Source organism: Chelmon rostratus, chromosome 7 (assembly GCF_017976325.1).
Source record: "Chelmon rostratus isolate fCheRos1 chromosome 7, fCheRos1.pri, whole genome shotgun sequence".
Classification (NCBI taxonomy): domain Eukaryota; kingdom Metazoa; phylum Chordata; class Actinopteri; order Chaetodontiformes; family Chaetodontidae; genus Chelmon; species Chelmon rostratus.
The window spans coordinates 24,123,805-24,137,927 of record NC_055664.1 but is presented as its reverse complement, the minus strand read 5'-3'; the positions used below and the strand labels follow the sequence as shown (position 1 = coordinate 24,137,927).

Sequence of the window (14,123 nt, the reverse complement as noted above, 5' to 3'; positions counted from 1 at the left end):
ATATGGCCGCCAAGTGCGAAGTTGATTGGATAAAGTGTTGTTGTGAAAATGGAAGGACAGACATACATACACACAGAGATTACTTCCACTGTAGTTCGATCGGATGAGCTCGGTCTAAACTGGTACTGCTTCTCCTGTCCTTTTCCATTCTACTTTCCCAAACACTCACCCTTTAGGAGAATCTGCAGCCTGCTGAATGCACGCCAGTGGGTTTGGGAGTTACGAGCCAGGTGGTTAAAGTATGAACGACCAAAATACTAATCAAAATATTTAAAAAAAGAAGAAAAGTGAGATTGTCTCAGCATATTATATCCGGACCTCAAGTGACATCACCCCTCTCTCAAAGCAGTTCTAGAATGAACATATTTTGATTTTTTAAACAAAAAATTACAGATTTCAAGATGCTCTGATCTTGTTAAATGTCAGTGAAAACTAATCAAAACCATGTATTGTAAATTCACATCAAAAGGAGCCTGCAGACTTCAATTTAGTGCTATGGCTGAAGTTTAAGATATTGACAACCAATATCTCAGTATCTGACACAGAAAATATTCTTCAGTACATGATTAGTATTTCTGCTCTTCAAGAAGACACTCCACTCAACTAGACTACCTAAGCTATTCTGTTAAGTGACGGAGGAGGTGAAGCTATAAAAGAGTGGGCCTCAATTAATTTATCACATTTGACCATGCCTGTGTGCAGCAGAACACAGAACACCATGCTGTTAGTTTATGGCATAAAAAGGCTGGCTTTGTTGCCGGATGTGGGAAAAACATCCAATAGACTCTAAAAAAAGCACAGGAAGGAAACTGGGGGTGGGGTGGCAGTGAGTAGCAATGGGGGTGTGGTGGTGGAGAGTGGGAGTGAGAAAGGAATGTTCTCTTCACTCTCTTTCTCCTTCTTGTTATCATGCATACGCACACATAATAACCCCACTTTCTCACTAACAGCTATGAAAAGAATGCAGCATCACTGCTTTTCTCTGTCAGTCAGTTTAGTATGTCCTCCACACAGTAATGCTCATTCATTGGAGAGATTGACACAGTGGAAAATTGATGGAGAGGAGTTGAATAATTATTGATTAGCACTAATAATTAATAACTGATGGGAGGCAGCACTTGACCTAACACATACAGTTCCTCGCCTCCTTGTCCAGGGTCCACTTCACTAGCATACTTTTAATCAAAGTTCATCCTGGTGTAGACCACTCTTGCCCTTGGTTTAAAGGCCAACCTGCAAACTACACATATGATTTGGTCTTGCCCTAAGTTTACTCTATTCGAAATGCTTACACATTTTATAAAGATATTGTGCCTTATTTGAAATTACTCCACTCGCTTAAAGGAAGCGCCCATGTGTTTATAGGATTCACTTGCTTAATTGCTTTAAGACTCATTCTCATCTTCTGGAGGCACCATTCACCAACTGGCTTTACCAGATGGATTAAACATACTTTGTAATTTTTCAAGAGTGGAGAAAAGGGCTAAAACATAAAAGGGGCAAAAACAACAGTTTAGGAAAATTAGGAATCCTTTCTATTGTACTGTGAGAGTGTGCAGAGACCTTTCAAGGAGAGGAGGAAGGAGATAAAAGAAAGCCCGTACAGAGATGGTAGGAATCGCCATCCTTGAAGTTGTTTTCTCTTTTCTTTAATCTTAAAATGTACTCTGCAATGCCATCCACCATTAAACTACACCCTCAAAAATCACAATAATAATCAAAACCTCTCTGACAAAGCGATGACAACAACAATTTGTAAAATGTACAAATTTCAAAAAGATAATCATCAACATGGGTTCCATTTTTCTGGGTGCTCAGGGTATTTCTGGATCACTGTCTCCCACAGCTGTCAGCAACATGCAAAACACACAACATGTCAAGACTGTTAATATCTGCTACACAATTTCAGCGTGAGACTGCATGTTTCTGCTCATTACCCCTTCATGTAATCCTGTCATGGCAGGAAAACAGATTTCTCTCACTTGCCATGCAAAGAGCACATTATGCACATTTCATTACATTTCAGAATCAGCCACCTCTGGAACTGGATTGATCAAGTTCCCCAACTGAGCTTTTGTGATGCACCTGGCAGTGAAGCAAAGCTATGTGAGCACTCCCACCCAATGGAAGTTTGCCTTGAATTAAAAGAAGTGCTGATGTTGGCCAATTAAAATCCTGCAATATTACATCTGCAGGTTCTAATATGGAAAAAAATGTTTAATTAATGGCTGTTTTAGAAATAATTTAAAGACAAAGTTTATTACTTTAAACTGGAGCAATGGGATATTTGAAATCAGAATCATTACAATCAAACCAAATCATCAAATCAGTGATCAGATAGCTGTCCAACATGTACCACAATCAGAACAAGCTGAAATTAGTCCACTACAGCCACCAAACTATGCAGTGCCTCTGTCACCGTAGGCCTGCTTCCTGTTAAAACCAAATTGTAGATGATTCGACAGGGCAGATAAAGACCAGAGATCCTCCCCTGGTTCCACCTCCCGTGTGCGCTGTAGATGCAACAGCAGTGTCTGTGTGCCTCTCGGCAAGGTGGAGAGAGAGCAGGCGCCAGGGCATAGCTCAGGACTGTGACACCTCACCACAGCAGAGCACTAACACAAACATTCCAGCTGCCACTTCTCAGCCTTATTGGCAGAGCTGAGGCAAGAAACAAGACCATCTATGTTCCTCCTCTAGACCCGTATCTGATGCTCTAGACAGGCTGGGCTGGCACTCTGAAACATTTGAACTAGGATTTGACAGTTGTGGGATTTTGAAGGCTGATACAGCACCAATGTTTAGTGAAATTATCTACTACTTTTTGATGGTAACAGCTAAGGCAAGTACAGCAGGTTAAATTACAATGGATGAAAATAATAATAATAATAATAATAATAATAATAATGTGATGGGTAATAATTGCATTGTTTGCCTTTGTTTTCTCCTCCAAATAAATTGGCTAAGCTGGGGATCGGTTTTAAATCTGTCACATTTCTGGCCAGTTGGACTCCTTTTTAGCAATTTTGTCACATTCACATACATCAGCAATGATTTACATGAGAACAATATTATCAAAAGAAACTTTGGAGGCAATAGCCAAAACTATGAAAATAAGATCTGAAATGTGATAAACTGGAAAAATCCTTGAAAGTCTCCACTGAAACCCAAACTAATTATATGGTTTAAATTTGCTGGCAGCTCCATGAGGCAGGGTGATGCAGTGGTGCCATCCATGACGCTCTGAGATAAAATCCTGCCACACTGCTCTGCAATGATTTAACTAGTCGGCTATCTAAAAAGAAAAATACTGAATCTATGAGTCTCCATCAAGCTGACAGCACTGAAATGATCAGTATGTTGGATTAACTCTAATTCAAATGTTCATGTGAAAAGATAAGACAGCATTCACCTGGTGTATTTTGACATGTATTGTTATTGTCACCGCTGAGACAGAGAAAGGGGTATGCATTTCAAACACTTTTTCTTCAGAAGAAAACAAGATGAAGAAAAGGAGATTTCAAGGACTGGAGACAAAAACTAAAATAATGCATACTTGTGCTGGATTTGTTATTAGTTCCTGATATTCATTTCTAAAACATTGTCAGCAACATCATTTCAGACATGCAAATATTGTCTGTGTCAACTATGTTTGTGACTTTCACATTTCATATGTTTCACGTCTATAATATTTCCCCAAGGGCAACTGTAGCAGAGAACAGAACATTACCACGATGCAAATGGAGTTGAACTATGACTTTGACCCCAGAGCACAGGAGCGGGAGGGAGAGGGAGCGAGGAGAAGAAAAAGCGAATGCTTGTGCCTCTTTTCAGCACTCCTCAACTCTGGAGCCTGGGAACTTCAGCAGCTTGGCCGGGCTCTGAGAAATATCCTGAGCTGTAATGTAAACATGTCTGAACTCTGATCTAGCATGGCCCTCCCCTCCCCCTCCCAGTTTAACCCGCCATTCTGTGCAAGGGGTTTGCCAGTGACATCAGGAGCCCACTTTCTCATTTCCTGAGCGGGGTAATGACCCTGGGGAGAATAGGCTGTTTGAAGTCCTGCAAATAAAGCTGCTTTGCTCTGAACCCGATTGTTCCTCAGCAGAAGAGTGAAATGGTTGATTAGACTTGGGCTTTGAATGGTTTTGTGTGATAAATATACCTTGTTATAAACCTAGAAATCTATGAAAATGTGGAGTAAAGAATTCAGCGACATGGAGACAGAGTCATTAGGTTAATATGGTAACACATCAGTTGGCATCCACACCCAGTTCTCCAGCGGCGACTGTGATAATCAGATCTGTTTACAACAGCAGTTACCAGTCCAGGACACTGACATATCAGGTGGCTGATTGTCAGATAAGTGTGAGAACAGTTGTAGATAAGATCCAGTTTATCCAAACATCACACAACTGTCAGCTCTAAAGCAAAACCTTCACAACTATCAAGATGGTGCACAACGTGAATGAAAATGAACAGAAACCATTATAACTGGGTTAAACTAGTGACGAGGCCTGGTCGTAAACAAGGCAGCAAAGTACCGCTCGTATTTCATTTTGCATGCAGTTTCTCCCCTCAGTTCACCTTCCATGCACCGCACATAAAATACACCTGAACATGCTTGTTCCCACAGGGTTAGAGTTTCAGCACTGGGTAGCAAAGCACTTGTGGAAAGACACTCCAAGACACTACCCTCCACTCCCACACACCTCCCACCCGCCTTCCCTCTTTTTCCTCACACACAATCCTGCCCTCTCTTCAATTAAGTCAAGCAGGAAAAACCTGACAAACCTCAAAGAGCTCTCTCAGCAGAAGAAATTGCAGCAGGCATGAGCGGATACCTCTACAAGGCCCCTCTGAATATATAGATGTACATAAACATGGTCCTTTCGTGCTAAGTGATCGCCTCAAGTTTCACGTGTTTTTGTCTAAATTCCAGATGATGAAAGCCACGAAAAAACATGTTTCCTCAGTCAAATGCATTTAATAGCTACGACGGAGGACCAATTTATTAGTCATACTAAAATCCCCCATTGACTTCAGTGGCACAGATGAGATTTTTTTGTGTCTTGAGGTCCACATAATACTCAAAATTCAAACAAAGTGCTGGCAACAACGGGAAGCATGCTGAAAGCACAAATCAACAACAAAGGGATAGAGTGGGGACTCTCTAATCCAAACCTCTTGGGAATGGAGGTATTTCAAACCAGTGAAATGTGCACTTGGATGAAACACTAAAAAGTGGGCTAACTCATATTCAGAACATGAAACAAGTATCCACGCATATTCACAAGAGTCTATTGCAGAGTCTAATTTGCAGTTGGAGAATCAACAAGGATTTTTTTTAACTCATTTTCATATTTGGTGAACTTCATCAGATCGTAGGCTAGAGTTCATATACACGTAAAGCTCAGACTAACTTAGAACTTAGAACTCTAATTGATCAGTTGATTGTTTTCAACGAATATATTAATTGTTCAGAGGTACAAAATGTCAGAAAATACTTAAAAATGCCCATCACAGTTCCCTGACTGTGTCTTTAAATTGCTTGAGTTTTTGACCCACAGTCCACAGTTGTAAAATCTGAAATCTTCAATAACAGAAAACTGAGAACATTTTTTTGGTATTTTTGCCTAATAAATGACTTAAACAATTATCAGAATTGCCATAGACTAATTTACTGTTGATCAACTTTATGATTAATCAATAACTTCTAGCCACATCACTTATATTTCTATACTTTTTTTATCATGTGAGAATAAACAATGCCAATCACATACATGTGCATGGCCTTTTATTTATCACTACACTCAGCATAAATGAGCTGATTGGACACACAAAAACAGCACAACCTGCACCACCAGGGAAGAGACTTTGCAAGGTTGGTGCTGATCATGTATTTTCTACAATGTTAACATGGTGTTTGAAGGTAAAGCTGTTACCTTGCAGGCTCTGCTAGAGTCCACAGATCACAGCCAGGGACAGCAACCATATGTCTATGGAGGAAAGGCTTTTGAGCCCGGACGGGCAGTTGTTCCAGTTCAAATACAGGCTAAATTTACCCTAAAGGCCAGGTTGTATACCTCATAATAAAGCAGAGCAGACCAGGCCCACCTGGACTGTCGGAGGCCTATGTTCCTCTGAGCATGTACACACTTATATTGTACCATCCCTTGAAGACCGAGGATGAGATGGGTCTACTACATGATTTCAGCAGCACTCTTCAAAGACAGATACAGCCTTCCCATAAGCTGCTGAATAAAACATGAGATGTGTGCAGCGGGGTGGGTTGTGTGTGTGCCTGTGTGTGTGTGATGGGTGGGAGGGTGGTTGAGTGGGGGAGTGGGAAGAGGGAAGGAGGATGAGGGAGTTTTTAAGACACCACTACAAGACATACCGTATAACAGACGATCCATGAATGCCTTTGATTTGACACACATCTTGACTGGCCTGCTGTCTTCCCTGATTCACGTTCTTCTTCGTCTTCTTATTTTGTGTTATTTTTTTCTATGTGTGGTTTTGATAGGATGGAAGTTGTTAACAAAATCTAAATTAGTCCAGAAAAGAATGCAAGTGTGCTCATTTCAGGAGGAGTAGGCAATGCAAATCTTGCCAGGTACAGAGATGTCCCAGATTCACAGAGCACTATTTCGAACACGTTGCTCCTGCTTCTGCATGACACTACAATTTGCTGAGCCTTGACTTTTAAAGAAAAAATATACTGGATTTACTTGTTTTCCTATTGAGATAACATTAAATGTAATAATCAGTGCAAAATATGACAATATTTTTACATTAACATTTATTCTTTTATCAAAATGGTGACCAAAAATGCAGGTTCAGTCTTATTATGTTAACAGCTAACTTCCAAGGTGTCTGATAACAGTATGGACTGTTCCAGTCCAGCGCCACATGATCAAGCTCCTTCCAACTCCAGTGCTTACAATTAGCACAATTCACATAAAAGAGGGTAGGATAAGGACCCTGCACCTGAGTCACTGAGATGTTTTTATGAATTAATAAAACTGCACAGTTAATAAAGGCTCATCTCCAACTCCACCTTTACTCTGTTTTTACCATTTTTTTTTTGCAACAAGTCCTTTAAGTTATCTGACTGTCTTTACTGTTCTCCATCATAGGCTTACACCACTTACACTGAGCTCATGAAAGCTTTTACTGTACATGCACCCAGTGCCTCACTGGTCTTTTCTGGGAAAAATCAACTGGTGCACAGGAAGTGATACATGTTTTCTGGCATGAACAATATTGTTCAGAGCTGGGTAGTCAGCAACAGCTACCATGGCTGGACAGACTAGGCAAAGAAAAAAAAACAGTTTGATCTCCTGGAGGCAGTGAGAAACAGCACTACAACAACTGCTTAGCACTGAAGAGACCAAAAAAAAAAAAAAAACAGAATCTCTTGGGCAACCACTTAAAATTTCATTTCACATACTCGAACATCATCATGCTAGAATTTGCATTTTGTTGAAGATCAAGACTTATGCCATCATGACACTGAAAAATATTTTAAGTTGCAGTTCATAGGATGGAAAATACAGTCTCTATAATATCTTTAGTAAAAGTAGTCATCAACTCAAAGAGATTGAAAAATAAAGCTCTGCTGAGAAATGTCAGTCATCACTGAACTTTGTTTTGTGCCACTTACAAATCTGGTGTCTGGGTTGGTTACCAATACAGAAGCTTGTTGAAGCTTGTACCCTGCACTCCCTTGAGGACATAGCAATCATGATCACAAAATTTATATACAGCTAAGTTATTTAGAATGCATGTACGCTGATGTTATCATAAATCTATGTTTACTAGGGGATAGAGACATTCATTTCATGCACGATTTAGCCAGAAGATGATACAGTAGTTATTAACCAAGTCAGAATCAACACACAGTCCAAACAAATGTCCTCCAGAGGTAGTTATTTCCTGGAAACTGACAAGCCACAGCATTAGACTTGTGTGTGACATTAACCTACCTCTTCCCTCATCCTCCCAGACAAACTGTGCTCATGTAGATCTGCTCGGTGCTAAAAATTTATGAACAGCCCTCAGATAGGACTGTGGAATGTCCAGAACATAATGTCACATGGGCGTACCTTTTATAACATAACTCAGTCAATCTGGCAGCTGGTGCGTATCACTAAAAAGCTGCTGTCATGTTTGTCTGAACAAAACATGATTTCTTCTGTTTTTGTGATATCAATCAGAAGGGACAACATAGGAAATTATGGATGGAGAAGCCACAATATCCCCTTTGGAAACATGCCTGAAATTAACCTGGAAATACTTTAGAAAATGCCATTTAATTTTAACATCATTCCCATTCCATAGCATACTTTACTACCATGCCAGCTGGCATCATTTTGTTAAATGAACTCTATTGTAGATTGTGAATGGGGGATAATGCATTTATATTGGCACAAAGTAAATGACGACTCAAGATAAATTTGCATCTGTGACATTTGCTACATACTACATTTAGGAGTTTTTTGTTACAAAAACTCACATTCAAACAATTCACATTCCACACCAGAAAATGCACCACACATGAGTAGAATTGGATTGATTGTAGCTGTGTTTAAACCATATCTTGGAATGAGCACTAATCCCAAATGCTAGAAGGAGGAGATTAACAGATGGCTTTACTACAGTATATGGAGGCCTATCTTAATGTCTTTTAATCAGAGCACTATGAGATGCTCGACTCATCTCACAGCCACATTCTACACAATGAGACAAGCTTAATCACATCAGGCTTACAGTGCAGTCGTGCTGTCAATAAACAGAACCCACAGCGATTCCAGTCCTCACTAAAGAGGACTTAAAGTAAGTCAGCATTCAGGCCAACTGACAGCCAGCTACTCCTAAAAGAAAAACTTCAGCCTTCCCATGACAACATAGAAGTGATCTGTGGGATGAACATGGATCTTTGCTGCATCCACAGGGTTGAGTAAAGCTGTGAGCTTCACTGTGGGTGGCCCCCATGGACCTGGGCTAATTGTTTCACATCACAGTCGAGCCTGGCTCAGATCAGACCACCGGCAGCTCTGATTCAGGCAGTTCAACAGCCAAACAGGGTATGCCAGGAAGCACTTACAGTACACACCCCACCCCACACTCACACTCGTGCACACACTATTCTGCATCCATCATACATGACCACAAGAGAGTACAATGAGTCTCTTTCTCTCCCTGCTATTTGAGTAAGCTGCCAATCTACTGGTCAGCTGATACTTATAGTTACCTCAGTGACATTGAATTAAGACGTGAGATTGTTCTGTTTCATTGTCAGCATTCATGTCATGTGCAATAAATGCACATTTACACAAAAAATATACTACAAGAAGACAATAGTCAACCTTGTAAGGCTCAATATGATGACTTTTTGCCGTAAAACGTTAAATTATTTTTTTTTCAGCGTTGTATTTGACTATTACAGGCCAATTAAGCATTTAGCTACATAGCCGTCTATTCCGCTCTAAGGTGTGCTGGATAGTACACTAGCTGAAAAGTGTAGCGTTGAACAGGAAATTATGCATTAATTGTCATTCGGCACATTTTACTTGATCGACCATAGTCTTCAACAGACACCACTGTGTAGTGGTTCACAACCTTTTAAAATAACGAATGTCAACCTACGACGCCCTCATCACTATTCCATAGTCACCTGCTCATCCAATTCAGACAAACATTATCTTTCCTTGTCTTATTTTAGTCATCTCTTAGGTCTGAAAGCTGAAAGTCTCAAAGTACTCTCGAAGAAAAAAATGCAAAATTCGAGTAAAGTCTGAAAAAATAAACACTGATTTTTTTTTCTGCTTTGCTTTCCTGTTAAAAATCTTGCAACCTATCAGATTTATCTTGTGTATTTTTGTAAGGGTCCTCAAGCCCAATTTGGCAACATCTGATTTGTCATCAAAATCAAAAGTGCAACCTACAGCAGTTCCAAATTTTGACCTTTTGTTCAAGATCCTGCAAGTGCCATTGTGCCGTTATTGCTGCTCACAGTCGATAGTGACAGGAAACACAAAGACAGAGAGGAGGATGGCATGAAGGGGACGTAGCGGTTTCATGGTTTGTGTTTCAGACCACTAGATGACCAGGTTTCCTCCTGTTCCTGCTTTTTTACAAAGAGCTGTGGTGGACACAGAGTCGCAAGTTAATAGAGTACATCAGCATACAGAGCACTTTCTCTATGCTGCTCTAAGTCTGTAGTTCCCAGATCTGTCACTAGAACATGACTGGGAAATAACAAAATCCTCCCAGTGCACACAGGACTGTTAATCACCAGGCATCCCTCGCCTACTGCTTTTTCAAGGCCTGTTTGACTCTAAGTAAACATGTGCAGGAAATGTATTCAGTGGCTCTAAACATTTATATGGGGGCCTTGTGCTTCAAACAGTTTCATGGCCAGCACATCTTTCAAGAAGGTGCTTAGTGAGCCGTTTGTTAAACGCATGATAATAGGGCATGACAATGCATGGCATGCTACGTGCAGCAAGGCTGTATCACTGTTTGTTAAGCCTCTAGTTTGTGTACTCACTATCTGTATCGTTGATAGACAATGTGAGATGGATGCTGGATCCTGATCTGATGAAACTGAATGTCTGTACATTGTAATACAGGGCTAGTGTTTTGTAAGCTCTACTCTGACCTATTTCTGTGCTGAATGCATTCACTGATACAGGTATGAAGGGAAAGATTAAAAAACTGGTTGTGAAAAAACATCATCTAAAATGTGAATATACAAAAGCTTTCCATGAGTTCATGCAAGCATTATGGAAAATCATTTTCTGAGTCGTTGGATAAGTAAGCTCTCATCCCTTTTTCCCAATTTCTCCAATTTCATCTAAAAGAATATCCTTTGTTAATCTGGTCTCAATGAGCACCGTTGTTAAGTGCTGCTCACTCTGCACTCCCAGCCAGTCATAATCCATTGTGTTGTTTGCCCCTCACTTGGTGTACATTTTCCATCGCAAATTCCAATGTGAACAGTCAATAACGTGCACAGATGTGGCCATTGTAAGAGCCTTGTTTTTTAATTCAGAAGAATGTAGTATGGTGAACTACCACTGCACCCCAGGAAGTATTTGAAACATATTTTGTATTCTCTTCATAGCCAGAGATTATTCAAAAAAGATTTTCAGTTGTTTATTGCAAGTGTTATTAGTATACACTTTGCTCATTTTGATTAAGAAAACTCTCAGTAGCAGTATTAATGCAGGATGGATGTAGTACAAATGCATTAAAGGGGTTTTCTGCCAGGGCTGCTGTTCTGCTTCATCCAATCATCATGAGTTGAGAAAAACATATTAACCTCAGGCTTGATAAAAAAAAATTAAAAAAAATGTGCGCCAGGACTTTATTTCCTCCTCACCATCTTGCTGCACTCATCAGTTTTATGTAGAACACGCTACTCCAGAGTCAACATCAGTAAAAATGAAACTGTACGTGATAATGATGTTGCCTGACCTCTTTTAGACAGTCAATATAATCCATGATGTTGTTCTGTCTTGCCTCTCGTCATGTTCCACAGCTGTAGTGCACTTCATATTAGCACTGTAAGTCATGGGAAATCTGCTTTTCTTGTATGTGAAAGTCTTGCTGAAGGTGTTAACTAATGTAGCTGCATGACATTCAGTAGAGGCTATCCTCTGCCCAATTCCTGTGATGACAATAAATGAACTGACAGAACAACCATTGCTCCCCTTTTATGGCTTTACTGGAAAAATTACACATTGTTTATTTTTCCATCCAGCATCTCAAGCAAATCTAGAGCAGGAACATCTGCAAGCTTTCACCCTGCTGACATTATATTGAAACACTGCTTGGGAAATAGTTCATAGTCTCGATGCTGAACTCCCTCATGCACAATGAAAGAAAACAACAAAATAAATCTCACATCTCGCTGGCTGTGCCCTTAACAGATGCCATACAGGAAGTCAGTCCTATCAGCACCAGGCACACAGAAGGCACACTGTTGTTTCACAGTTAAGTTTGCAAGGCGCTGTTGAGGGAGAACGCGCAAGCTATATTGTCCTTTCTCAAAATCCTGAAGATATTTTGAAGATTCTCAAAATTTGCAAAATGAGCCTCGAAACTCCTCAAAATTAGGTCATACAGCTCTTTACTAAACACAGAATCCGTCAGAAACAAATATCTATCGTGTTCAGAAACACTTTGAGAACCCCCCATCAATGATAGGTAGCATCCTCGTGAGATTTTGTAAATTCATGTGACACATAAAGGAAAATAAATTATCCGTAGGCCTACTGCAGAATGAGATAATGGTGCATATTAAACGGGTTAAACAAGCCACAGAATGCATCTGCTTCCTTCTGTTTGGATCAGCTGCACAGAGATGCTGACATGGTTTGCAGTAAATGCAAAACATCCCAACATGGCCCAATGACCTCAAAACCATTTCCTCTGAATGGATTGCTTTGTAAACAAGCTTTGTGATCCTGTATCATCCCATCTACTTCAATGGCCCCTATAATAAGCAAAATCAGGAGCCTAGAGTTTATTACTCTCGTTTTAAAACATTCCCTGGCTGTTCGTGCCATTTGCTCTGGATTCAGTTGACCTGTCAGGCCCTGTCAACAGCAGAGCCATTTTTGATCACAGCTCTCAGCTGATTGCTCAGGTCTGAGTTTTGTTTTGTTTTGTTGCAGAACTTTGGAAACTGTTTGCTCATCATCACAAGCAACAGCATCACCACCATCCTCGTCATCACCACCACCATGATAATCATGATCACCTTGGTGTCACCGTTATCGCAGGCTTTATCACAGTCACAATCATGTGATCATTCCACCATCACCAAGGTCCAAACCAAACTTACCGCTATGCGCGTGGAAACCTTCTGCTCGCCCTCTGAGCCCTTCTGCTCTCCATTGGCCCTGCTGTACTCTGGAGGTTGCTGGATCGATCCTCGGCTGCCCTTTGCCTTTCGGTTCCCAGGCCCTTGGTGGACTATGTTGAGCAGGTGAAGCGTATTCTCGTGCTCACGGTCCGAGCTCTCGGCCTGGCCCCTCTGGTAGCGGTTCTCGCAGGTGGAGTGGTGCCTCCTGCACAGCTCTATGCGGGCGCGCAAACGCTCCACTATGGCGTTGTGCAGCTGTGGCACCGCGGAGCCTCTTGAGGTGGCCACCACCGGCCCGTTACCGACCCCACCGGGCATAGTTCCTAAACCGACACCCAACATGGGTACGAATGCCCCTGCAGCAGACTGAGCAGGGGTCGCTTCTCCCATGCCCGCAGGTCCCCGACAAGTTTACTGAGACTGAGGTCCACTGAGGTTATAATGGACCACAGTGCGGGCATTGAAGAAAACAAAACGTATGGACTCAGCTATGATCCCATGTGGAAAGAAAAAGACTACACTGCGCGCACAGTCACTTGAGAGAAAGACGATGTAGCCTATGATATTTGTTGAAATGTGTGTTGCACAGTTATCTCGTCGAACTGACAGGACATGTTATAGTGATGTAAAAGATTAAAAAACACTTACCTACAAAGTAAGATAAGGTCAGTATAAACTCATACTCAGAGGCGCCAGCGTTACAGAATCTTATTAGTGATTTCTGCCGTTGGGGTGTCCCTGTGTCAGCTTATAATTAAAACTGAAATGATTTACAAACATGAAAGACTCGTGGATTCACAGCTGGAATGAATCCGCTCTTGCTTAACGACTCGACCTCCGCTCACAGATAAATTATATTCAATATGAATCCCTTGGATGATCCGAAACCACAGCACGCACAACTTCAGTTTCATCGATGGGTACATCCCTGGCACATTGTCAGCTTACTTTAGCTCAAATGTGCCGCACTTATTAAATAGTCGGAAAAAGAAACGAGCAAGACCGCCAACTATACATTCAAAGTGAGCGACTGGTCACCGAAATAGGAGAATCTACAAACAAAATCCACTAAACTTCAAGACTCACGGCGATTTTGTTTGGAAATTAGTCCTTTCTCTCTGTCTGTCTCTTCCCATCCGGATAAGAATGATCTGGTTGCAAGCTGTAAGTCAAAAAGCACGCAGCCGAGGCGCAGGAAGCCGTTGCATAAACCGATTGAGACCCGTCTCACATAGTCCATTGA

General features: G+C 41.1%; 1 protein-coding gene across 1 annotated transcript in view; it reads right to left on the bottom strand.

Moving 5' to 3' along the window:
• The window catches only part of zmp:0000001236 (mastermind-like protein 2), a 34,183-nt gene extending 20,060 nt beyond the window's left edge, over positions 1 to 14,123 (bottom strand). Inside the window, exon 1 of the mRNA XM_041940541.1 lies at positions 12,860 to 14,123. Within this exon, the coding sequence (XP_041796475.1) occupies positions 12,860 to 13,270 (411 nt within the window). The 5' untranslated portion in view covers positions 13,271 to 14,123. The remainder of the gene's footprint in view (positions 1 to 12,859) is intronic.